Source organism: Annulohypoxylon maeteangense (assembly GCF_022496945.1).
Source record: "Annulohypoxylon maeteangense strain CBS 123835 unplaced genomic scaffold GGS22scaffold_35, whole genome shotgun sequence".
NCBI classification, from domain to species: domain Eukaryota; kingdom Fungi; phylum Ascomycota; class Sordariomycetes; order Xylariales; family Hypoxylaceae; genus Annulohypoxylon; species Annulohypoxylon maeteangense.
In genome coordinates this window covers 89,119-114,382 of record NW_025953282.1, presented here as the reverse complement: position 1 = coordinate 114,382, position 25,264 = coordinate 89,119, and the positions used below count along the sequence as shown (strand labels likewise).

At 46.2% G+C, this 25,264-nt stretch overlaps 8 protein-coding genes and 1 non-coding gene across 9 annotated transcripts; 5 read left to right on the top strand and 4 right to left on the bottom strand.

Moving 5' to 3' along the window:
• Positions 1 to 226: 226 nt before the first annotated feature.
• GGS22DRAFT_176402 (trimeric LpxA-like protein) lies at positions 227 to 1,411 on the top strand. The gene is made up of 5 exons (XM_047963406.1): positions 227 to 366; positions 424 to 662; positions 736 to 1,229; positions 1,307 to 1,335; positions 1,389 to 1,411. Exons 1-3 carry the CDS (start codon positions 328 to 330, stop codon positions 1,052 to 1,054), a joined length of 597 nt encoding a protein of 198 aa, XP_047813782.1. The 5' UTR covers positions 227 to 327; the 3' UTR covers positions 1,055 to 1,229; positions 1,307 to 1,335; positions 1,389 to 1,411.
• Positions 1,412 to 2,887: 1,476 nt separating this feature from the next.
• Positions 2,888 to 4,690, bottom strand: GGS22DRAFT_102535 (glycoside hydrolase family 10 protein). The gene is made up of 3 exons (XM_047957720.1): positions 3,659 to 4,690; positions 3,153 to 3,599; positions 2,888 to 3,102 (listed from the first exon to the last, which is right to left on the bottom strand). The coding sequence occupies exons 1-3, from the start codon at positions 4,355 to 4,357 to the stop codon at positions 3,010 to 3,012; spliced, it is 1,239 nt and encodes a 412-aa protein (XP_047813781.1). The 5' UTR covers positions 4,358 to 4,690; the 3' UTR covers positions 2,888 to 3,009.
• A 1,444-nt stretch (positions 4,691 to 6,134) lies between these two features.
• On the top strand, positions 6,135 to 7,519 carry GGS22DRAFT_198476 (uncharacterized protein; the record flags this gene model as incomplete). The annotated part of the gene is made up of 3 exons (XM_047966142.1): positions 6,135 to 6,304; positions 6,387 to 7,082; positions 7,143 to 7,519. The coding sequence occupies 3 exons, from the start codon at positions 6,135 to 6,137 to the stop codon at positions 7,429 to 7,431; spliced, it is 1,155 nt and encodes a 384-aa protein (XP_047813780.1). The 3' UTR covers positions 7,432 to 7,519.
• Positions 7,520 to 7,706: 187 nt separating this feature from the next.
• On the top strand, positions 7,707 to 7,787 carry GGS22DRAFT_t141. The gene has a single exon. It is a non-coding gene; the product is annotated as a tRNA-Asp (tRNA).
• Positions 7,788 to 7,911: 124 nt separating this feature from the next.
• On the bottom strand, positions 7,912 to 11,431 carry GGS22DRAFT_198474 (subtilisin-like protein; the record flags this gene model as incomplete). The annotated part of the gene is made up of 10 exons (XM_047966141.1): positions 7,912 to 8,106; positions 8,192 to 8,436; positions 8,534 to 8,621; positions 8,702 to 8,810; positions 8,869 to 8,978; positions 9,047 to 10,368; positions 10,436 to 10,550; positions 10,607 to 10,703; positions 10,772 to 10,832; positions 10,913 to 11,431. 10 exons carry the CDS (start codon positions 11,429 to 11,431, stop codon positions 7,983 to 7,985), a joined length of 2,790 nt encoding a protein of 929 aa, XP_047813779.1. The 3' UTR covers positions 7,912 to 7,982.
• A 1,818-nt stretch (positions 11,432 to 13,249) lies between these two features.
• Positions 13,250 to 14,939, top strand: GGS22DRAFT_176393 (Flavocytochrome c). The gene has a single exon (XM_047963405.1). It carries the CDS (start codon positions 13,313 to 13,315, stop codon positions 14,819 to 14,821), a length of 1,509 nt encoding a protein of 502 aa, XP_047813778.1. The 5' UTR covers positions 13,250 to 13,312; the 3' UTR covers positions 14,822 to 14,939.
• Positions 14,940 to 18,815: 3,876 nt separating this feature from the next.
• Positions 18,816 to 19,692, top strand: GGS22DRAFT_182710 (uncharacterized protein; the record flags this gene model as incomplete). Its single annotated transcript, XM_047964001.1, has 2 exons — positions 18,816 to 18,972; positions 19,058 to 19,692. 2 exons carry the CDS (start codon positions 18,816 to 18,818, stop codon positions 19,690 to 19,692), a joined length of 792 nt encoding a protein of 263 aa, XP_047813777.1.
• A 1,049-nt stretch (positions 19,693 to 20,741) lies between these two features.
• Positions 20,742 to 22,676, bottom strand: GGS22DRAFT_102403 (mitogen-activated protein kinase mkc1). Its single transcript, XM_047957719.1, has 5 exons — positions 22,321 to 22,676; positions 22,117 to 22,249; positions 21,950 to 22,016; positions 21,577 to 21,891; positions 20,742 to 21,522 (listed from the first exon to the last, which is right to left on the bottom strand). Exons 1-5 carry the CDS (start codon positions 22,431 to 22,433, stop codon positions 20,894 to 20,896), a joined length of 1,257 nt encoding a protein of 418 aa, XP_047813776.1. The 5' UTR covers positions 22,434 to 22,676; the 3' UTR covers positions 20,742 to 20,893.
• A 1,237-nt stretch (positions 22,677 to 23,913) lies between these two features.
• Positions 23,914 to 25,227, bottom strand: GGS22DRAFT_176384 (phosphotyrosine protein phosphatases I). The gene is made up of 3 exons (XM_047963404.1): positions 24,646 to 25,227; positions 24,483 to 24,574; positions 23,914 to 24,412 (listed from the first exon to the last, which is right to left on the bottom strand). Exons 1-3 carry the CDS (start codon positions 24,842 to 24,844, stop codon positions 24,131 to 24,133), a joined length of 573 nt encoding a protein of 190 aa, XP_047813775.1. The 5' UTR covers positions 24,845 to 25,227; the 3' UTR covers positions 23,914 to 24,130.
• Between the last annotated feature and the right edge of the window lie 37 nt (positions 25,228 to 25,264).

The window sequence follows — 25,264 nt, the reverse complement described above, 5'->3', positions numbered from 1 at the left end:
ACCTTATAATCGAGCGCATCAATGCCTTTAAATGTTTACCTGTACGTGTACCCGGGTAGACATAAAAGCCATTATTCCATTTCCATTCATAATCCCACCTTGTAACAGCATTTGTGATTAACTGATAGGTGCGCATTGTTTCCTTGCGTGGGACTCGGATAGTGGGGTAAAATACTCGATAAGCTGCAGGTGCGTTCGCGTCGCGTTTTCAATCTAGTAACCTTGGAAGCCACCTTGGCAATTTCATCTTAAGCTCAACATTTCAACCTCAGACTATCACTTACCTACTAGGTAGGTACCTAATAATAACCTCCGCCAACCGTCAAAATGTCGAGGAAGCAGGTAAAAGGCGAATACATTGAAACGGTAAGCTTCTAAACCCCTGTAGAACTCCCGTCGGCATTTATTAACATATCTTCGCAGGACACTGGAAATAAAGTATCCCGAAAAGCCATCTTAATCGGAACGCAACACATTATGCTAGGCGGCAAGACCGTCATACAAGCCGAAGCCATGATACGAGGCGACTTGGCCAGAACCACCCAACCTACTTCGAGCTCCGGCGCCGCCGCTCCCGGTAGCAACACTGCTGTCGCTATTGGTCGATACTGTTATCTCAGCAGAGGATGTTGTCTACGCCCGCCGGGTCGCATATACAAAGGGTTAGTTGTTTCTATGCGCCAACAGGCTTGATTTGGTTTTGTAGCTCTTTGCTAATAGTGTGCCATTTTCTAGATCCTTCACGTATCTCCCTCTCAGACTAGGCGATCATGTTTTCATTGGCGACAGCACCGTTGTTCAAGCAGCCACCGTCGGAAGCCACACATACATCGGCCATAACGTCGTCGTTGGAGAGTTTGCCATCATTAAAGATTACGTTCGAATCCTAGATGGTACTGTCATACCTCCCAATATGGTTATACCAAGCTTTAGCATCGTTGCTGGTCAGCCCGCGCGGGTAGTCGGTGAGGTACCCGAAGGCGGCCACGAGGCCTTTGAGCTCAGAGAATTGTACAAAACGGTGGGAAACAATCCACACTCGCTGGCGATATAATATTCTATTTGAGTTTCAGCTGCTACGAAGCATTCGAGGTGTTGAACAAGTCAACAAAATATGTGCTTCCGCATCGGCGCAGCAGTACTACGGCACGATCTTAACCTCGATTACATGGTGATTGTATGGTATGATGCCCCGCAACATGCAGTCTTCCCCGCCCGATGATTCAACCGTAGGTCAAATTAGCGTATGATCTTTGGATGATCTTATACGTACCAACTCATCATTGACACTACTAACCCAAGATAGGCTCGCAATTGACGAGACCGTCGATTAGAGTAAGAAGGGAGGACACCAGTTGAACCCAACATTCGGTTAACATACATGATAGAATCAGGTTGGCGCCTATGCAGTTAGGTAGTTCACGTTGTATGATCGGGTCATGATAATAGTTCATAAGCACAAAAGGCCCTCTTCTATGTACGTCAATTATACTTGCGATACCTGCTTGAACTAACCACAATACACACTAGGTAGATGCCTACAAGGTAGATAAGAAATTATGAACTATGATCTTCAAAGGCCCTTCCCCGAGTGTTTTCATGACTGAAATGACGTGACATGGCATAGCATGATAGCTACAGCATCAAGCACATTGTTGAACATGTATAGATAGGTATGAATAGATAGAATAGTTCTTACGTAAAGAATGGAAGTACTCAATTACATTTGATCTTATGCATGTAATGATTGTATAAAGTTTAGAATCATTCTCGCAATCCAGGAGTTCCCGCTACGGTAGGTAGGTAGAGATGAGCACTTATAAGCATGGGCGATAAGTATTTTGAATGTATTCCCCCAAGTAGGTAAAGAAACCCCCTATATTAAGTACTCCTATCTACTTAAGTACGAATCATACAACAAATTTCTATCGTGGTAACTGGTAATTCATATATATGTCTAAGGAGATTTCCTGTGTCCCTACTAACTTAGAATAGTCGAACATCTACAGTGGCTTTGCTGGTCTGTTTCTGCTATTAGTTTCTCATAACGGAGCACCCACAAGATAGATTGATTTATTGATAACAGCGGAGACTAAGTACCTTACTTTTGCGACAAACGTTCTCTCATACATATTCTCCCTCCCAGGATACCTCTATATCCGTAGGGATTATTTTAAATCCGTATATTCTCGCTCAACTCAGAAACCATCTGTTATCCACATAGTCGGAAGCAGTGGCCACTTTAAGCTCGATGCGCTAAGGGACCAGATAGACCATACGTCAGCCCTTGATCATTATTATGGCGGGAATTTTCTTAGATACGGCTTTGTCCTATGAGAGAAGGCTTCGGTGGTTTCCTTCCGGAAAGCGACGTAGACAAAGCGACGTAGACACCAGCTCTGAGGACTACTTAGAGCAGATGTCTGCCAGCGCCTTCCAATTCAGACCAATGCAATGAGTTTCTTCAAGCTCTGCAACTCGCACTATAATACGGAGCAATGACAATGTAGCTGAGATTACGTTTGCTGAGACAGGTTACGCGGACGCACAATTCATTATTGACAGCGATGGTCAAACTGCAAGTTCGCATTCTCAAAATGAGAGTGGGAGAGAGAACGTTAGCCTAATCGGCATCGAGGTAAAGAATATGGATGTTGTCGGCCTTCTGCATCTCGGCAGCTGGCACTGATTAGGTAGGTGACACCAGTGATAGGTACCCAGGTATCAAAATGTACGCGACAATGGATGTTAGAAGTCCAATTATACCCGGCTACGTTGGAAATGCGAAGGACTATCGGTAGGTAGATTGGCATTTAGTTGGTACCTATTAGGTGTGTACCTAGGTATAATTTGGTATGAAGACCATCATGGATGTGACAAAGGTAAAGTAAGGGATTGTTAAATTATTACGATTATGGTCATCTATGTAAGCTCTCTAGATATTCATCTCTATCATAAGAGGTGGCGGATGGGTTTTAATTGTCGGTTGTTCAGAGATAAGTACCGAGTTTACGAAAGAGCCTTGACAATAGCTGCATAGGCTGCTTTAGGTTGGTAGCTGGCGTCGAAGAGGAGAGGGGTGCTCTGAGATTGCCAGGAGTTCTACAGAATCTTAGTATATGCCATAAATCTAGCTTAAGAAAGGTACCTACAGCGTCGCTCACACCCCATACAGTAATTCCGACACACTTCTCTACAGCAAGGCAAGCGTTGGTAACAGCTACATATTGATCGGCTGGAGCGTTGACTATATCTAGCTCGGTAATAGCTAGTTCAGAAACGCCGGTCGTGGCAAGCTTCTCCAGGCCGGCTTGTTCGCCGCTAGCATCGGGATTGCCGCCTCCGAGGTGCCCTTGGAGGCCGATTCCGTCGATCGGGATACCGGCGGCAAGCCACTTCTGTACGTGATCGAACATGCCGGTTGTGGTTTTAGCCGAAGTGCCGCTCTCGAGGTGGTAGTCGTTGATGTAAAGTTTCGCATCCGGGTCCGCCTTACGTGCTGCCTCGAATGCGATGCGGACAAAATCCTCGCCCAGCACCTGGGTGAAGACACAGTCACGGAGAGTTCCATCTTCGTTGAAAATCTCGTTTACAACATCCTGAATAGATTCGATTAAAAGTCTGCTCCCGCTATGCTTTGGGGTTGGCTGATACTTACCCAAGCACGAATCTTACCCTTATATCTTCCAACGACGGTGCTAATGTGGTTCTCGAGAACGCTTGTAAGTTCCTTGGCATCCGTGATGGCCTTGACGTAGTCCGGTAGTTGCTGATACCAGAGCAAGGTGTGGCCACGCACGGTCTGGCCATTTTTGACGGCGAAGTCGACAAGCGCGTCGGCGCCGCCGAAGCTAAAGCCCCCACGAGTCGGCTCGATGGCATCCCACTTCATACTATTCTCCGGCGTCAACTGCCCAAAGTCTTTCTTAATGATAGCAGCATTCTGAGACTTAGACAAGGTTCCTGAGTCGGCGGCTGTGCCAAAATACAGCTTGCCCTTCGCCTTGAAGAGCTGATCGATGCTGTCTGAAGAACTGCTGCCGGAAGTGGAAGACGGCAAGGCAGAAGAACTGGTGGATTGGGTAGTCTGTTGACTAGTCGGCGTTGTGACGGAGGAAGTCGCCGACGGGGCCGATATGGAAGTGAGCGAAGCGGTGGATGATGTAATGGTAGACTGGCTAGCAGGCGTAGTACTAACAAGCGTGGCAGTAGAGTTAATGGTTGTAGCAGTGAGTGTGGTGGCAGTATATGCCGAAGAAGAAATTGTAGACGATGTCGACTGAGGGCGATGGCCGCCGCAGGGCCGGGCTACAATGCCCACAGGGCCGAGAAGAAAGGCAAGAGTTGCCGGCTTCATTTTGAAAACGGGAGGTCGGGAAAAGAAAGAAGCGATGGAACCAGTCGAGCGAATAAATATGAAAAAGTGAGTGTATTGGTCGGAGTTAACGAAAGTGAGCAGGTAAGCCTTAAACAAAAGCTGAACCTCGTCGTCGGACAGCTACCTTCTACTGCGTAGAACAGACGAACAGCAATAGATGAGCAGCCTAGAAATAAATATATCTCGTATATAGCTGCAATGGAGTCGAAGTATATAGATCAGATAGCCCCCACCCAAAATCTCCTTGGAGGCTTAGACAGCGCAAATCCGGGAGACGTTACCGACGACCCCTGAGACCGATCTAATGCGCATGCAGCTAATCGACGGTTATGGCTTTCCTAAAGAGGGTGTTTGGTTTGATGGCGTCCCATTTGGTGTCGGCTTAGCCTCAGCTTACCGAAGGGGCAGATCCAATGCTCTCACCTACATAGTACCTGTTGGTGCCCATGTCGAAAACTACTCGAGACTATTATCTGAGGATGAAAACGAGATCTTTGATGCGTATGTATGGCTAGCGGGGTATCGTCAGGACGACAACTAATCCCGCGTAGCCGATGAGAGTGGTTGACAAGTAGATATCGATGAGTGATGACCTAAACATCACTCTCTTTAACGTTCGAGGCCCCCAGACACAAGGTCAAATACTATGTATGGTATCTTTACTCGCGGTTTGCTGTTGCACCCCTATTCCAGCGTTTCAGGGAGAGCACGGCTGCATGAAAATGTAACTTATAATACAACTATTATCAAGTTCTCAAATGGATCGCGTTACCGATCGCGTTACCAAGGACCTAAGCAGCATCGTTTTATGCCGTTTATAGCTAGTGCGCTACTAGTGTTTGTAAATACGAGACGGCGCACGACTATATCTACCCGTTAGCTAATAGTTTTGTTGTGAAGTAAAGTCATATGAGGTACCTACCTACCTAGTAGGTATGCAGACGGCATCGCATAAGTAGGTAGGTAGCTGCTGTAGCTACTAGGTTGGTAGCTAGGTATTGGATGATAAAATCTTTCGAGATATAATTAGTGCGAATGGTTCGATCGATTACTATGTAAATGAGGGACTTCTTAAAATCCATGAAGAGATGTGCTAAGCGAAGGTATGGAAAACAAGATCAAGAGCTTTCTGTATCCGATCCGTCTAATTTCGCATGGTACCACCCAAATAGCGCCCAGTCACATGATGATTCCGCTAGCTATGGCATACATACCTTGTAGGGGATAAAATTCATAATTATTTACATCCTCCGTCTTTTAGGTAATCATCAATTCCTCACCATACTGAAAATCTTCGCATCAACTTCCGAATTGAACCATTTTACGATCACCTATATACATGACACTAATTTTCTTAATTAAATATACCTACCTACCTGAATTTGGTATTTGCACATAATCATATGTACCTAGGTACCTAGTATCTGTAATTCCAAGCACTATCGTACTTACCAACAGTGTACCCAAAAAGGAAACCAGCTATGTCATGAATGGTCCAAGCTCATAGATGTTCTTGAAAAGAAGCATTTTAACCAGATCAATGACATTAGACTGATCCAGTACCTACATAATAGTAGGTACCTATGTGTTTCAATCTGAGTCAAGACTTAATTATTTTTTCAACTATATTAGGTACCTACATTTCAAAGCCTGCTAAGCCTTGTTTGTAGGTATATACCCCATCTCACAATTCCTTTTTCTCTATTTCAAGTAGGCATCCCGAATCTCCCAAACTTAGCCCCACTATTCAGTAACTATGACGACGAGCAGATCCGGTGCAAAATCCGAGCCAGCTTCCAAGAAGGATTGCGGTGAGGACATCGCCTTGAAACACCAGCTTGATACGAAGGGGTCGCCAGAATCTAAGCGCACAAAGAAAAACGATGGTGACAAGAAACAGCAGACTATCGAAGATACGCTTCCGAGGTATGAGTATGCTACATACAATATAGGATATTGTTGAAGAAAGGGCAATAACCTAGGTGGGTACCGACTGATATGGTTCTAGTCCTACTGGAGCCTATGGAGATGGCACGAACCGGGCGCGACCAAATAGTAACAAGAAGGGAGAGGATAGAAACGATCATCATGACACGAAGTGTTCGAAAAAGTCGGATCAAATCGGCTCCGCAGAGCAGAGAGGAGAGAGGCAAGGTGTGGTCCCATCGAATATCTTAGAGAAGGGCATTGTCTATTTCTTCATCCGTGGAAGAGTAGGTATCGACGTACCGAGCAGCGTGTATGACATCCGCCGTAGTTACATCGTCCTACGACCGCTAAGCAAAGACGCAAAGCCCGGCAAAGGTACGATTGACGACGCTGGAAATAGCCGCCTAATTGCTATTCCTAAAAAAGTGCTTCCCTCGAGTGGGAAGGATAGGTGGATCGCATTCGTTGAGAAAGCCCATGCCTCGTTCCAAACACTGAAGGATAAGTTCATCTCGGCTTCTGACTATGCGACTAAGACTGCCGGCGTGCGACACACTCCCGCCGCCACCCCGATAGCAGAGGGTATTTATGCTATCACCAGTACCGGTCGCGAGAGTCATCTTGTGTACATGATTACTTTGCCGGTGGATCTCGGTGAAGTACAGAAAAAGATCGGGCTCAAGGATAAAGGAAGTTTCATTGTTAGTACCAGAAACCCGCAATATGAAGCTCCAAAAGGCGCTGCCCTCCCTCAAGGGCCAGATTATCCTAAAGAGTAAGTACATGGCTGCGTGTCCACATTATGTCGTAATATTGTTAACAGCACATGGGTCAGAATTCAAGACGAATTTAGGGCCCTGCGGTGGTTTGCAACCCAACCCAAACACCTTGATTTCGTAAACACCCAATTTCTTCTCATTGGCGAATCGAATGGTATCAAGAAAGCGACCGAGGTACAGAAAGATCAAAAAGAGGGACAGGAGAAGCCAGTAGAAGAGTTAGAGAAATTGGAAGAGGAGGACACGCACCGGATGGAAAGTTTACGAGGAGATGATTCAGCAGCCATCTTTGCAGATCTACAAGCGCATGCTAAAGACCATCCTAGATTGCAGACAACATTCTAAAGTTCGAAATGAAATATTTAGACTAAAGCAAATGTAGATACGTACGAGGCAGTTATAGAAAGAGAATGTGGGGGCGATGCGATACGCTGTTAATATGCTGTAGGTACCGTGAAACGAAAAAGAAATAAAAGCCTCACAGATGTAGGTGGCTGCTAAGTAGGTACCGAGGTACAATTACATAACTAAAATATGGACCAATCAGGCTAAACACAAGCAGTTATGTGTGTCATTAACGAGCTAGAATTTTCATCTGAGCCTTACTCGCTTCAGAGCGATCTCGATTCGTCTAGTGGTTAGGATACCTGCTTGTCATCTTGAATTCGCAGGTGGCCGGGGTTCAATTCCCCGATCGGGAGTATCACGACGTACAATTTCTTTTTACATTTGTTACCTAATACTAAGTACCTAAGTAGGTACCCAGAGGAGGCTTTCCACGCGCTATATTAAAGGTTGCTTATTGTATTTTTGCTCTATTATGCCAATAGTTCTAACACATTATAACTATAAATATACTCCGTTCAATTCACAACATGGAGGTGGAGGCTACCTATCTACGCTAACGCTGATGCGTTCGTTGAATTGAGTGGCAAGACGACAATCTTAGGTGTCTCCCAAACATCCCAATCGTACGAGACTTGACGGTCACCAAAAGGCCTCAAAGTCGCAATGCGAAACCTGTGAATATCACTAATAAGTAACCGGATTATTGCTAGTCGATGTGTAATAAATTTATCGTCGTAGAAAAGGTGAGGAGACTTACTGGTAGTTCCCGGGCTGAATGTTTGACCCATTGGCGAACCGTCCAAGCCAATAATAGATACCCCATTTTCTACGGGGTTGGGTATATAGCGGGAATGAAAAGATATCATCCTCGCTATTCTCACCCGGTGTGAACCATTGGGATTTAGACGTGCCGTTCCAACTCGTAGCCGACCCGACATAACCGTTCTCGCCAATAACGGGTGGGTATTTCCATTCGGCTTCTGTATATTCGGAGTCGAATATCTGAATTTTGCTAGTAAGCCCTATTTCTGGAAACGATAAAAATAATGAAATAACAGAAAATATGATCTAAAGTAAGGTAGTCAAGCTAGAAACTCACATCCCATCGTAACTCTTCTGTTCCCCAGGCGAACTGGGTATTTAACTTAGGGAAATCCTGCGCCTCGCGAGACAAATTAAAGGTGAAACTGAAATTGGAGAGTTAGTGTTTTGTACTGAACATGTCGCATGTAACGCATATGGTGTGGGAATTAGGGATATGACTTACTTAGATTTCTGATCGATTCGACTACCGGATATCCCCGACGTTAGGGTAGGGAAGTTGGAACCGTAATCCCACACGTTCGTGATGGTTTGATTAAGATCGCATGCGACACCTATATTAGCGATTAACAGATGTCAGGATTTATGTAGAGAAGCATGCTAATGACTTACCGAAGTAGGGAACACCAAGCTCCTCGCCATTGTCGCCGCTTATTAGAATCTTTCCGCTGTAGACGGGTAGACTGCTGGTGTTTAACCCTTGGGGGGCCGTGAAAGTAAATCTATATTCGTATCGTCAGTGTCGATTTCTATTCATTTTAGAAGCTACGACTTCGTAAGGTGCACATACTCAGCCGTCCTCGCCTCCCCAGGTCCAACGATAAATTCTCCATTCGGAAACCTGACTTCCGGTGTCATTTTCACGGGATTAATTTCGCTATAAAGTTTCAAAGAAGGAATAAATGTTTGCTGGTGACCCGGTATGACAGGGGTCCATGAGTCGTAGCCTCCAGCATCCTGAAGTGAAAAAGAGTATGTGACAGGTGTAGTTCCATGGTTCGCGATATCCACAGAGTGTTTGCCCACGAAATTGGCTGTATCGTTGAGCTCAAACTTACGACCCTCAAAGCTGATCTCTGTTGTAAAATTCAATATCCGCTCCGCATCAATGAAGCCAGACCCGACTTGGGTGGTGGGTGCCCAGAAACCATAATCGGTGGCTGTGGTGGCCCAGTCGGCCCATGGCACCGCGCGAGCAGAACCCATTATGCGTGCGGTTAGTCGCTTTGCCCAAGCAGGGTCTGTGGCATGCGCTGCGCGTCCACCATACTTACCTACCCAGAGGGCGGCTACTCCAGCAACGTAAGGGGTTGCCATGCTGGAACCGCTAAGAACCCGATACTGGTTGGTGGGGTACGTAGATAGGATCTTAGTTCCGGGCGCGACAACATCTGGCTTGAGCGCGAGATCGTATGTACTACCCCACGACGAGTATCTCGCAGGCCGGCCTCCGCCAGCATTATATAATCCCACGTAATGGGCGGTTTCAACATCAAAGGAGGCGGTGACATTACCACCCGAGATGATGGTGTCGATGATAGCTTTCCCGGCCCGGGCTTCTATCGCTGCTACAAGGCCTGGAGCACTGCTATTGGCATAAGGGATTCGATAGGGTCCGTCGTCGTTATAAAATAGAATGTACTGTGCGCCAAAGGCGGCTATGTTGGCATGCTTGACTGTAGTATCACACCCACCAACCCTCGCAAGAACGATAGTTCCATTAAAGCTAGTGGTATTCGCAGGCAATGGGGCACAGGCATCGCTCTCCACGGACGAGTCGAGCGTCACCGGTTTAATAGGCCAATTGAGAACCGTATTCGGAAAGAATCCGGATGCTGGTATGTAGGCAACCTGGGTCTTGTTCGGCTGGCCGTCCAGGTTGAAGTCGGCCGAAAAAGCCTGGGCAGGGAACACCCCGGGTTCGGCAGCTCCCACAGTTATGACACTTTCGCCCGAGGCGCCGTTGCTGGCATCGAATGGGCCGTCATCTCCTTCGTTTCCTGCGGCTATAGAAATAACTACGCCTTGCTCAACCATTCTTGAGGCTAGTACAGCCCAGGCGTTAGAGGTAAAGCCACTATTCTCTCCAAGACTGGCACTGATGATATCCGCCTAAGGTATCACGATCTCACGTTAGGAATACAATATGGCTAAACCTGCAACAGTTGTGCCTACTTACTCCAGAATCAAAAGCCTTCAAGAACCCCTCAATGACTGTTTCCTCGTTTGAATAGCCACTGGTTCCGAATACCTTGAAAACGAGCAATTTAGCGCCCGGGGCAACACCGACAAACCTATTTGATAGTTACGATTAGGGGAATGTCCGTCTATAATAGTATTCGTAACTTACTGATCACTCTTGCCGGCAATGATTCCAGAAACGTGGGTGCCATGCCCATATCGATCCATTGGGTCATCGTCTGGCGCGGCCGGTCCATCAGGCCAAGCTAGGTAATACACATACAAAGATCAGTATTGTTTCCATATTACTGTATATCATGAAGGCAAAACGAACCGTCGCCCACGAGATCATAGCCGCCTATTACCGTATAGTTCGGACCAATACCACCACCGAGCTGCAGAGAAGTACACTGATTAGCGGACATGGAAAATTCTCACTTAACCAAATAGGTTCATTTAAGACGGGCGAGGCTACCGCAGGGTGGGTGTACTGGACGCCACTGTCGACAACCGCGACGGTAGCTCCCGTACCGATGATTCCGGCCTTATGAAGCTTCTCGACGCCCGTAGAGCCGTGTACCGAGTAATTTGCAGCAGCCGCATCGTCGCTAAATGATTCACCCTTGTCCACCACTGGCAGGAGACGCACGAGCGTCGATTTGTACACGGTAGCCACGACAGGACTATCCTCGTCGGCATCAAGAGCATCTTTGAGATATTCGGCGTTGCAATGGTTAGCGCATTCGATACTCACGCCCGGGAATAGGTCAGAATCAAACTCTTTGACAACGCTGAGCCCGGGGAGCCCCGCCACTTTAGCTGAGACGAGGGTTCTGTGCGCACGCGATTTAAGTTCGACGATGAACCGTCTTGGGGTAGCATCATCTCCAACCTTCCCGGTGCTATTGACATCACGACGTGAGAGGTGGTCGGCGCCCCAAACACTACCAAAAGTGGTGAGTAGAAGCGCTAACGAAGAGAAATTTAAGCGCATCGTCGTCTGTCTCAAGTTGCACACGGCAAAAGAAAATGTGGCCTTGATTCTAGGTAGGACATAATGAAGGCGAAAACTCTCAACTATATACATACCATGATAACTATCAACCTCTTGAAAATGTAGATCGCATTTCGCCAAGAGGTGATGAACTCGTATTTCGAGGGTTACATACACGCCAGGCCTAACGAGTAACAACTACCACCCCGTATATATAATGTGGGTTATTGGCGACGTGGGTTTTAATGCTCTTTTTCTATTTTTTGAAAGAGAAGGCTATTATATTTGCCTAGGCAGCCTGGGGTTTGCGCTGTCGGCAGCGACGGAGCAAAACTCCCTTGATTGCGCATCGGCATGTTAAAGGTTTAGCGTAGGCGTGGAGCCCTGTCGCAAGAGATCACAAATGTCATGATGCCATCGTATCCGAGCAGATAATAGAATTGGATGGATTATATTCAGTGAAGATGAACAGGGAGCATATCAGAAAATATAATTGTTATAGGCGCGGTTATGAGATAAGCAGGGTTGGCTTATGTCAAAAAATCTACTATTAGAATCCTGCCCCGGCTGCTCGCTGCCGGGTATGTACTAGTGAGGTACCTAGCTGCTCGCTAAAAGTAGCATAAATTGTTGACGATTCCGATATGCCGGTTCGAAACTTCCTTAAGAAATCATTTCGTTAATACGGGGCAAGAGCGCATCAGCCCTGGAGTTACTATTCTTCTTTCGCATTTATACATGAATGCTAGATAGGTGTATGTAACTAATCCATCCGAACAAATATTAACAAGCTCAACAACATGATTTTCGCAATTGGATAATCCCAACTGATCAATTTAACTTAAACAAGACTAGACCAAGCACCTCACCTAGGTACACTCCCATGCAATTGAAATGAGTCCGTTTTGTTAGAGCTCAAGTTACGCCAAGGCGCCATACCGTATATAGATAGATAAGATCGGCCAATCATATGCTTGAAAATTCCATTCCTCAACAACCATCAATTGCTGTTAAACTACATATAGACATAACTCTATGATTTTGACCCCAAAGTCCCTGAAATGGACTATACTTATAGCCTTCAATCTAGCGATTCTAATGAAACTGGTTGCATGAAATTACAAGCATTTTTCGTTGAGTTATGGCTAGAGGAATAAACAGCCTGTTTTTGCAAATTATTCGGTCAACCTTAGTAATCGTTTACTAGGGATAAATTTCCATGATTGAAAACACCGTTGAATATCTCCTGATTAAAGGAATTCTAATAGATGCAACCTGGCTCATTAGAAAGCGCATCCTGTAATTGATTGAAATATGTTATATTCTCAATGATTCATCAAGATTTGGTGAAGTTATTCGAGATAGAAATATCAGGTCAGGGAAAGCCGGGGCCACGAAGCTATTATCATACTAATCCAAATCTGGAGAAACGTCTTGGCACAACTTAAGCTCTAACAAAACGGACTCATTTCAATTGCATGGGAGTGTAGGTACCTATCTACAATTAATCGATTCAAAAGATACGGCGATCTCGTCGCTTCTTGCATACTGACGACCCGATCATATTGACGGCAAAGATCAAGTCATGCTGCCAATCTATGCGGTACGGACGTTGCTTTTCAATTCGATGTCCGGAGCTGGACGCGGTACTTCCCCATTCCATTCCACCTATCATACGATGCCGTCAGCATCATACGACAACGCCAGTCACCCGTACAACTACGTTGACGTCGACATAATTGATACAAATGGACCACCCATCGGTGGATTCTTTTCCCCAATAACTTAATTATCTGAAATATGCCCATACGAGTGCGAAGAAGCCGATGCTATACTTTTTTAATCTGTTTCGTCATTGGTTTCCTCACTGCTCTTCTATGCATGGTCCTCTTCCGCCCTAACGCGACCTCCCTCACGCTAAATAGTATATCTAGCTCTTTGTTAGCCACGATGACGACCCAGGCCACGGCAGCGGCAAGGAAGCCCGTTATAGTCGTGGGATCCGGTCTCGCCGGTCTGTCTGCGGCGCACGAAGCGCTTCGCGCTGGAGCTACTATTCGCATGTTGGACCGCGCACCCAAACCTGGTGGGAACAGCATCAAAGCCTCATCCGGAATCAACGGCGCTGGTACGCGGTTTCAACAACCGCTAGGCATAACTAAGGATGACAGTTTCTTCTCCGATACCGTGCGGTCGGCTGGTGCTAGATTCGCTGAGAGAAATCCCCCGGTTGACCGCAAGGTCCTGGTTGAGATATTGACAGGACAATCCGAAAGTGCCGTGAATTGGCTGGCTGATGAGTTAAATGTTGATTTAAGTGTTGTTGCCCAACTCGGTGGACACTCGGTCCCGCGGACGCACCGCGGTGGAGGGAAACTACCTCCCGGAGCAGCGATCGTATCGGCTTTATTAGATACGCTGAAGGCAAACTCGAGCTTTTCGTTGGAAAATTCGGCCGAGGTCGATAAGTTACTCACCAGCGATGGTGTAGTTAAAGGGGTCCGCTATCGTTCCGCAGACGGGCAGACATATGAGCTGGAAGGGCCCGTGGTCTTTGCGACGGGAGGGTTCGCAGGTGATGCTCACGGCTTATTATCAAAATACCGACCCGACCTAGCAGGCATTCCATCTACGAATGAGGCACGACCAGCTTCTCACGGCCTACTCTCCGCAATCGGCGCCTCATTCGTTGATATGGACAGCGTACAGATTCACCCGACGGGTTTCGTAGATCCCAAAGACCCCGGCTCGGCGTACAAGTTCTTAGCCGCTGAAGCTCTACGAGGTGAAGGTGGCATTCTATTATCTGGCGATGGGACGCGGTTCATCGATGAGCTACAGACCCGGGACGTCGTCAGCGCTGCCATCATGGCTCTGCCGCACTTGATAGTCGATAAGACAAGGCAGTGGGAAGTAAAACTCCTACTCGATCCCGGTGCATGCGAGGCCACCGCATCACACATAGGATTCTATCTCTGGAAGGGTTTATTACAGAAAATAAAAGTCAGAGACTTAGCCCCAGAAGTCATCGCATCAGTTGACAAGTACGCGACCTTAGTTGCTGCACACGGCGAAGACACGTTAGGGAGAAAGGCATTTGGGCACTGGAAGTTACCCCCCGGAGAGGCCAATCGGGACGAAGAGGTATGCGTCGGGACTGTAACGCCAGTAGTTCACTTTACAATGGGAGGCGTGACGTTCGATTCGCAAGCGCGAGTCTTGCGGACAAAAGAGGGTGAACTAGTACCTATACCCGGTCTATGGGCTGCAGGCGAAATTACTGGTGGCATACATGGTGCAAATAGGCTGGGTGGCTCGTCATTACTCGAATGCGCCGTTTTCGGTAGGATTGCTGGCCGTGAGGCTGCGAAGAGCTTAACAAATGTATGATGATTTGGGGCCAGGTGAATGTAAATCTATTATAGTTCAGTCTCTACCTAGGGGAGCCGTTGATAATATTATATTACATACGGCACATAGACAAAATGGCTGCACATTCTCGACACTACCTACCTACCTACCTACCTACCTACCTAGGTAACGTGAACTATCATGATAAATTTGCTGGAATAATTGGAAGTAATCCTACCTAAGTTCCTACTATCTACTGGGTACCTAGGTAGGTAGGTACTACCTACATGTAGGACTTGGGGTTACCTAGGTAGGTATGTTAGGGAGTTAACAGATCCCCTAACTTGAGGCTTCAAGGTTGTTTGTTAAATATCAGGTACATAGGTAGGTAGTAACTTGCATTCGTCGTATTGTCAGGCTTCGACTTCGTCAGTTCTAAGCATATGTAGGTAGGTCATGTACCTAGGTAAGATCAACTGCAGATTCATAAACATCATCCAAACGCTTGTAGCATAAAGGTGATTGTAGTCGAGTACCTTCGCTAAAATGACTATTCAAGTAATCAAGGTTCGTTGTGTGAAAAGCGACTACAGTCGTTGCAGCTACCGTTTATTTTCAATCGTTTGCTGTATTCCTCTCCCCCAGGCCACGAAGACCGGACTATGTTGATCCATAGCATGTTGAGGTACGGCGCCTTTGCAGAATCCGCTATAACTGATGAGAAATTCGTCTTGCGCCTTTGTTAGTTTATCATATTACATACCCTGTTCATATCGAGCCCATTGAGGGGCATCATTTCTGTCGGACCCGAAGAGTCGGGACTCCACCCTGTCTGCCTGTTCATTCCGCCTTCTGGACAAAGTACTAATTACCATAAAGATGTTGAACCTCTAGGGCTATTTAAGTTGAGAGTGATTAAAGCGCGTTTCATCAAAGCCATTTTAATAACATATCTGCTTATTCGCTCACAGATTCCTCGTTCTAGCTACCTAGTAAGGTAAGTTAGTGATGTTTCTAGAAATGCAGGTGCATCGAAGGATTCGCTTCGAACTAATAAGGCGGAAAATCGTTAAAATGTAACATCAAACAAGGCGGACAGACCTGAAACGAAACATCAATTCCTTTACGTATTGTATCTAGGTACGTAGGTAATAACTATTATGACTTAGTGCAGCACAATAGCTCGTTTATCAGATAGTACCTGTGTTGGTGCCGGATTCCTATTCATTTTAATAGGTATTTAAAGTTTCAAATTTGCGATTTCTTGAAGATTATGAGGCACCTACAACATTAAAAGTAATACCTACCCACCTACCTAGTAGGTACCTAGGTATCTTAGATCTTTTAACCAGTGGTAATTGTGTTAAAATCATTTTCGATCTCAAGAATCCGTACCTACCTCCTATCAATAGTCACAATATCTTACCAAGGTTAAGCTGGTGTTTAGGTAGGTAGGTAGCCTAAACCTTACCTAGGGAACTAAGATTAATAGGGATTTGTTTGAAGTTGTCCCGACTAGCTGGAAATCACCCGCCCTACGTCTTTCATCCATCATTACAAGGTATTTGGGCCAACGAGATTCTATGCAGTTGGGAGGCATATAGAATATCGAATGCGACTCACTGAGAAGAAACCATGCTCTCCCTAATGTTGAAGGGTGAAACATTAATTCAGAGGTTCAACCATTCTAAAGTTAATAGTACTTACTACCTACCAAGCCCGATACTTGCATTTCATCGTACAGCGGTCGCTTGCGCTCGGGGAACACAACAGATACTGAGAATAGGAGGTCTAAAATGAACAGGTAGGTAAGATATTCGGAAAGATTGCCGAATTAGGGATTCGAACGTTACTGTTACTTACCTACCTAGGTACATACTTATGTAGGTAGACTTTTTTCAACTCGCGCGATCTTTGTGATGCAAAGCTTGTTTCTTGTTTAATGTAGCATCTGTACTCTAATACTCGGTACTAGATCTGGGATTTGCAAGGGATCCCATCGAAAGATTAAGTTAACAGAACTTAACAGGACTTTTGTTTTCGCTCCACCCAGCCTGCCTGTAAGCGTAGCTGGCGTAGGTACAATACCTGGGTATCTGCTTCCCGTGCCTCCCTGGTCGACTGACCGGGGTAACTGGAGTTACGTTCAAGGTGGATTGGCAATAGGCAAACAGCGGGATGGTCGCCTATTAAGCCAATGAGTTCTCTTTTTGAAATGAATTTTTAACCACCCCTGCGGTTCGATGTCCCAGCGTCTGACGGTTGACCGGCCACTGAGCGAATCACAGCGGCAGCGGCTGGTAGAAGGGCGACATTTTCTCCATATGTAGCCGCGGCCTTTCAATTAATTTGACGGCAGCCAACATGAACGAGACACGCTTCTTCAGTGGCTTTGGCCCTCTTTTCTAGACCGTTCAGCTCTTCCCCATATGCTTAAGTATTTACATCATTTTCATTAACCATGGGCTAGTGGAATTTTTCTTTTCTTTCTTATCAGACATGCAAGGTATATAGGACGGCACTCGTCATTTTTTCCTTGCTTTCTTGCGGAGTTTAAGAAGCATGATCGGAATTTAATCGATCTTGAGCTCAGACCTTCTAGATGCCCTAGACATGTCAAAGAGCACGGAGCTAAAGGTAGGATTCAACCCAGGTACCCTTCAACTTTCAAGCCTTGCTCGCTCCCCGGGAACCAGGCACTCTCTGAAAACCCCTCCCCCTCTATTGGAACTCAACCGCCACTTACGACTGGGTACGGGCGATGGAGAGCTGCAAATAACATCATGAACTGTACCAACCTCTTGATAACAATACAGTGGACCGTCGTCTACGTAAACGCATGCAAAGATCTGTACCACCTTACCAAATCGGAGAGTTAGCCGGAGCAAAACTGCAGTTCCGTCTAGTACCGTTACTTCAGTTGCTGTAGGCTGTAAGTCGAGAATCAAAAAGCAAGAATCTATTCATCCCTACAGCTCCGATATGCAAGGTATGAAGAGGGTCCCAGCTCTCGAAAGATCCCTTGCCCGATGATACCCTGCGCTGTTCTAGCTAGTCATCAAGAGGATGCGTACCTGTAACCCCCTGTCAGCCCCAGAGGTCCAGAAGAAAGAGGCCGTTGCCAAGGGTGGACGGCATTTTACACCAAAAAAGTCATCCGCTTCCAAGGTTCGTATCCAGCCTACCGCCGTGCTGAGGAACGGTCTCTCCCGTCGGCTGTCTACGCCACGATGCGACATTTCTAGCGTGAAAATTAGGTACAGACCCTATTCTTTTTTCTCTCGCCTCGAACCAGGAAGTATTTCGATCCACGTTAGAAGCTACTTTTTATCCCTTGATCACGATGTTGAGATGCATACCTCCGGGAGCCAGGATCTTGCTGCATGGTAATAAAAAAAACAAGATACTTACTACATACATTGTCCTACGCTGCACCTAATGGATGTAGGTCTGCCAGGATGAACTGGTAAGTCCATGATGAATGTGATATAAACTCAGCCTGGCCCCCATCCGACTGACTTCACGATCCTCGTCGTCACCTGGGCACCGTATCATAAAGTTCTTCTCTTTTCGTCTCCTTAAGTGTTATTTCCTAGGTACATTTTTCATAAACGGTTCCCACTTCTTGGAGATTCATCACGGTATTTCTCGTATCCTAGACTTCAAATTTCGTCAATAGAGCATACCAAATCTCGGCTCGGAAAGCCCTCCCTCTCATCTTGCATCTACATATACCTAAAATACAACCGCACGCGCATACTACCTGGGTGCGTAGATATTGCTATTCCATTCTAAGCGCCGTCCAGCCACTCGCCCACCACACTCACACACGACACACGGCCACGGCCAGCTAAGAAACATTACATCGTCCTCAGCTGCCGCCTGCATTATCTGTTACCCCAGTTATTATCGAAGTACCTTCGTATAACTAGGAATTCTTTGTCTAGCCCAGCCAGTCTATCTTATAATATCTCTTCGAGACCATCTCTTCTATATTGTCAGTTCTCCTCTGTTCTAGAAGAGAACTGTCAAAATGCAGTCGAAAAGTCTATTTGCGTTGCTTGCGGGGCTCACTCTCGCCTCTGCCTCCCCTCTGCGACGAAGGTGTAGCAACAGTACGGTTCCGACCCCTACCAACCCGGTTAATTCCACCTCTGCAGTTGCTACTCCCACGTTACCTACTACGGGCTGTAAGTTTTGTACCACATTTCCACGCCGATTCTTTCTCCTTTCTTTTCCATTCAGTCAATCTAATATGGGCTAATATCATCGTAGCTGGAACCCAACTTGATGGCCCCGGGTCAGCCACGCTGAAGCATATCCTCGTAGGTCATGGTATCCAAAACTACACCTGCAGCGCTGCGGGGGCGACAGCCTCTTCCGTTGGAGCTCTAGCCGTAGTTTGGGATATCACTGATCTGTACCCCGGCTCCTCCTCGTCTTCTCTCTCCGCAGACGACTTCAACTTGCTCACATCCAGAGTTCTACGGACAACAAACATTCCGTTAAATATGGCAGTCGATGGTAGCGTTGGGGCCGTCGTGGCTTCTCCCTTTCCAGATCCGGTAGACCTAGTCATCGAAGGTATCACGAGCACGGTCAAATTCATGGGTCACCATTTCTTCGACATCAATGGGACGCCTACGTTTGACCTTTCTGGGGCAGATGATGGCGAATATTTCAAAGGCAAGAAGGACGCGAATATATCCGCGCCAAGTGATGCCGACAAAGGGGCAGACCCGACTACCGGTGCAGTGGACTGGCTCCGGCTCAGCGACAAGGGGACGAGTACTGGCATTAGTCTTGTATACCGCGTGCTGACGGCCGGTGGAAACCCTGAGACTTGTACGGATGTCGGACAGACCCAGAGCGTACCGTACACCGCTCAATATTGGATCTATTCAAACTAAATTCAGTTAGGATCTATCACTTGAGAGGTCGACTTAGGTGGGCATCTAGTTTGCAACGAAAAGTCCTAGGTGGTAAACTCTGAGGGTTGACTGGGTTGTGAAAATATGCAACATATAAGGTATCTTAATATGGCAGGGCGGGAATTACTGGAGTTTTGGGCTTCTCACTGGTATACAGGTACCTATTCGTAACAATGGCAAGGACGGGAGCTTGGTTAAGATCATCTACATTTTTACCTAAGCTAAGCTTACCTAGGTACCTTCTTCAATTTCTTCTTAGGTAGATATTTTTGGTATATGGTAAACCTACATTGCTTTATCTCGATGTATTGAAGAAAGCGAGGCAGGATATAGCCCTTTTTTATCTCTTACCTGCTAGGTACCTTTTGATACGCGAGTGAAATATTTACGAAGAGCAATATTGTAAAAAGCGAATCGGCATTTATAGGTATTTACCTTAGATAGGTAAGAATAATCGTTGTTAAACTTGAGTTTCGTGGAGCCGAAGCCAAGTTTACGTCTTGTTATTTACCTATATTTGACCTTCCTAATCAGACTGGACTGCTCGCTACACCCCTTGCACGGCGGCTACAGTTTATGAGTACTCGACTCATGGTTTTGTCGTCTCGTGGTGTCTTCGCACTCAGAGAATAGGGACCCTTGAGAGTGTTCCTAGTCTTATTCCGTGGGTAGGTACCTAGTACTATCCAAGGCCGGTTGTTAGAGGTATGCATGTCGAAGCCATGAACTTCGCTGCTGTCCACTTGCATTATGAATTTTAAACACGGAGCGAGAGCCCATTAGATGAAACACCATGAAATAGTTTCTTTTCGTAATATTCATCTTAACGGAAGACTCGCGATCAATGTTTTTGGACGCCCTCTCGATCGGTAACATAAAAAATAATAAAAGAGTTAAAAGTCACTCCCATCATAACGAGACATCTCATTCGCTGAGGTAGGATTCCGCCTGTTGGGCGTGTCGCCCAATCTATCTACCTTGTCCGTTCCAAAAATAGACCATCTTTGGAAAGATGTAAACCTGAATGCGCTTCAACGGAGCATCACCAACACAGATATTCTCTTCTGAGAATCTTCTCATTGTAACAGCTAAATCGCCTTGGCAAACTTCTGCATTTACGCTTCCCTGATTCGGTTGAGTCCGCATTCGCCGCCGCCCAGACACGCTCGAGGGAGAGATCCTATCTTCTACCACCAGCATCTAGGCCACCCTGCAATTCGCCTTCCAGTCCCATCTGATCCAGGTATTCCTGGGGTCGCGGGTCTTCGGCGCGCCACTGGGAATTGCCGCCGCTAGGCATTGGCACTTGGCCTGCTGCAACCTGTTGTCCTGCGGCCGGACCGGTGCTTCCCGGTGCTGTCCGAACCAGTTGTCGGAATCTAAATACTTCTTCCTTGATCATCTCACGCATGTGCGCGACATCATCAATGACCTCGAAATCAAAGTTGAAGGTTGTCGGACAATCGGGCTCGTCGGATGCATCGTGCCAGATGTGTAGATAAGGGTGTTCGAGGGCCTGCTCGACGCTGATGCGCGAAGACGGGTCGAAAGCCAGCATTCGGTCGAGGAGATTAAGCGCATCCGGGTTGGCGTTGGGGAAGAGAGTAGGGAATGGTTTCTTGGCCATGTAGGGTAAGTTTCGAACATACTCTTGGGCGCGCGAAGAACCGATTCGCGAGAGGGTCTCTTCATTCGGTGTTCCAAGGATATGGAGGATCTGGTTGAGCTGATCCACGTAATCGCGCCCCTTAAAAAAGGGTCGTCCTCCGAGGAGTTCAGCAAGAATACATCCCACGGACCAAACATCGACTATGATATGTCAGTAACCTACAAGCGGAAACAAATTTCAACCTCTACACATACTAGCTTTTGTATAACTCTGGAAGCTCAACATGATCTCGGGTGCGCGGTACCATCGTGTAGCGACATATTCAGTCATATAGCCAGCGTTCTCTTCGGGGTCGACCGAGAAGCCGCGAGCCAGGCCGAAATCACAAATTTTTAGCTCGCAGTCGGCGTTGACGAGTAAATTACCTGGCTTCAGGTCGCGGTGGAGAACGTTCGCAGAGTGAATGTACTTCAAGCCACAGAGGATCTGATAGATGAATGATTGGAAGTGAGCATCAGTAAGCGGTTGGCCAGAACGGATAATCGCAGCCAAGTCGCATTCCATCAATTCTATGATAGTAAGCAGTGAGCGTGACGATCATAAGAAGTACAGATGCCGACCTAATACCTTCGTATAAATATGTTTCGTTGAAATTCTCTGGTCGAGGGATGTCCATATCGTAAAGACATGTGATCTAACAATCCGAACCAAGTTAGTCTCTGGTTCTACGACCCTAACCATCCCAAGAAACAGTATATAGGTGGGTATCGCGAGAAGACAAAGTGGTCTCTTACGTTACGGTGGCCTCGGAAGTGTTGCAAGAGCTTGATCTCGCGCAAGGCGCGCTTAGCCAGAATCTTTTTACTAAAGACATTGGTGACCTTCTTGATGGCGACACCCTCATTGGTCTGGTTGTTAACAGCAGCGCTATTTGAAGAATCAATCGTTAGAGATCAGTTACCTAACATATCAACATGCTAGGTATGCGACACACGTACCAAACGATACCATAAGCACCTTGTCCTAGCTCCTTAGTAACTGTATACCGCTCATCGACGATAAAGTCCTGGTTGAAGACCTTGAAGACCTTACGTCCTTGTAGGTCGGTCATTATGGTATCTAGGCTCTTGGATCTCTAATATTGTATTTAGGACAAGGTTGGCGGAGTTGCGCTTCGAGAATGTTGGAATTCGATAGTTGGGTCGAGTCGTGACTCGAGCTATATTGACTTGGAACGTTCACGTATTTAGTAGTATTGGTAGTATTGGTGGTGTTGAGTACTGGATAGAGTTGATTGCCTATACCAAAGGACACGGTGGATGTTTAGCCAAGATGTAACTATGATGAAGCTGACGAGAGCGAGAGCGGGTTTGAGTATTTCAGTGTTGGGTATTGAGTAAAAAGAAAGTAAGCAAGGCTTATGGATGTTTTTGGGTGTTGGGTGTTATTTAAAAAGGATAACCTAGAAGTACCAAGACAAGGCTGTTAAGAGAACTGATTGGCGATAGCGATGGAAAGGACGATGGCGAAAGCGATATAGCTCCGAGGGGTAATACCGTAGGTCAGCCCCAAGAAGAATAGCGCTGCTAGATTGGTATTAGACTAGGTAGGCATTCAAAAAAGGAAATGACAAAACATTGAAACGGAAACAAAAAAGAAGGCTATTTCCCTTTGCTTGCTTATTGTGTATGTTTATGCGCTGCGTGTAACTCGAAGTAACTTCAAACAACCTCGAAGCAATCGTCGATTCAAGGAAGGTAGAAGGAGGGGAAATCTTACAATAGAAAGTCTTTGGCTGCTTGGCTGATGATGGATGGAGATGCGAAAGTGGAGATGGAGGGGCGCGCGCCGCAAGGGCGATGAGGGTAATGAGGGTAATGGTCGAATGGAGGCAGTTACAACTTGCGTACCTTCGTGGGATGTTCCCCGCAACGTCACAGCAAAATTGAATACCGTTGGCCACCTTTCGAGACCAGACCCACTAATTCCAGTTCCAAGATAGCGCCAGTATGGTTAATCCTTGCTCGCCTGAGCTTTGTTAGCCCTATAAGCGCCGACTGCCGGTCATTGATTGGGCTAAACTGCGAGTAATCCCGTCATTGCTACTTGTGTATTAATATTTTGTAGATAGTTTTTATAGCTGCCCTTCATAGCCGCGTTATAGGTGTGCTCAGATATTGGATAATACAAAAAGGGGTGAGCATAGGTACCTAGTAGGTAGGTATATAAGTGAACGGTTAACTATGCGGAATCACGCATTTACGATATGTGAAATAATCTTTCAGGTTAATAATAGCTGTTCTAGTAGAACGGGAAAGGCCGTAATAAGGCTCGTGCTACCTCTTAGCTGCTTAGTTGAAGTTAAGTTGGGAAATCCACTGAATTAGGGGCTGAGCTGAGGCTGAAGATAGCCAGGTCGGTACAATACCTACCTACCTACCTACCTACCTACCTACCTACCTAGGCTCGCCCCCCCCAAATTGCCTAGTGCAGTAAATGTTCCAATTTCTCATCTGCATTTTCTTATTAATACCTAGTACCTAGTAGTTTACCCGTAAATAGATCAATATTAACTCATAGGTAGGTAGGTAGGTAGGTATATAATGGTCAGAAAAGTGATTTGTCGATTCCGCTTACAAGGTACCTGCCTAGGTAGGTACCTAAGCGTGTTTATGATTGATAGGAAATTTGTCTCGTGGGGATATCTTCTCTAGCCTGTATTGGTGAGATTGATTCGCGCCCATGGACTCTATCTACTGGTCTATGAAGACATGATCTATAAGAATTCAGGGTATCATCAGGTTTTACCTATGTAGTCGTCGCGAGGGCGCCGGGAAATATTTGTTCTAAGAAGTTTGTCGAAAATCTTTTGCATTGCTCGAATGCTTTCTCAAATGCATTACGACCGACGTAATACGGGTCTTGCACTACTTCCTTGCGACCCGTGCCCGAGAACTCACCAAAAAGCATCACTTGTGCCTTGGACGAAGATAACTTTCGACTTCTATTTTTCCACCGCTCAAGATCCTCCAAATTTCCGTTGTCCATCGCAAATATGTAATCGAAGTCTCGGAAGTCGCTGTCGCAAACCTATAGACGACCATTGATTAGTTTACAACGTTTGTGTTGCATTCATCTTTGCTGTGTTGCTCGAACTAACCCTACGTGCCGCGTGCGTATAGTTCGTGATGCCGTGGTCTGCAAGAGTTGACATAGTCCGAGAGTCGGGTTCGTCTCCGGTGTGGTACCCACCTGTAGGTACATATTGATGTTAGCATTAACTCCATAGAAATGTTGGGATTCTATAAGGTATGTCCTCGCACCTGTCCCGCAGGAATCTACCTTTTCGACAAGGTTGTAGTACGGAGAAGATCTGTCTTTCACGATAGACCGGAAAACACCTTCTGCCATAGTAGATCTGCAGATATTGCCCAAGCAGACAAAGAGAATCGATATCTTTTGAGGATGCAATTCATCACCCTTGGCTGTCGCGGCCACAGCGGCCTCACTCAGGCTTGACATCGCGAAGTCGAATATTAGTTGATTACCTACTAGGTAGGTAGGTAGGTAGGTAAGTATGAATGCGATAGGAACATCTAATGTCGAATAAAGCCTGTCCTCATTACTTCTTGGAAGATCTTCGGTACTATCTCGCAGCAGATCCACTTTTATGTCGTTGTGTCTTGGCAACCCCTCCCCCTTTTTTCGTCATGTAATATTATCATATTTATCATTAAGAAATTCCTCGTTTTTTATCTTTTCCCTTAAAATTACAACTTGAAGTAATACCTATACAAAACAGTTTTTATATACCATTAAGTATTTGCTAGTACCTACCTAGGTTATTTCATTATAACATTACCGTTCATTCTAATGTTGTCATTTTAAATGGAGTGTTCAAGTCGGTTTTCGATCTGGAAAACGTTAATAAATAAATACTTT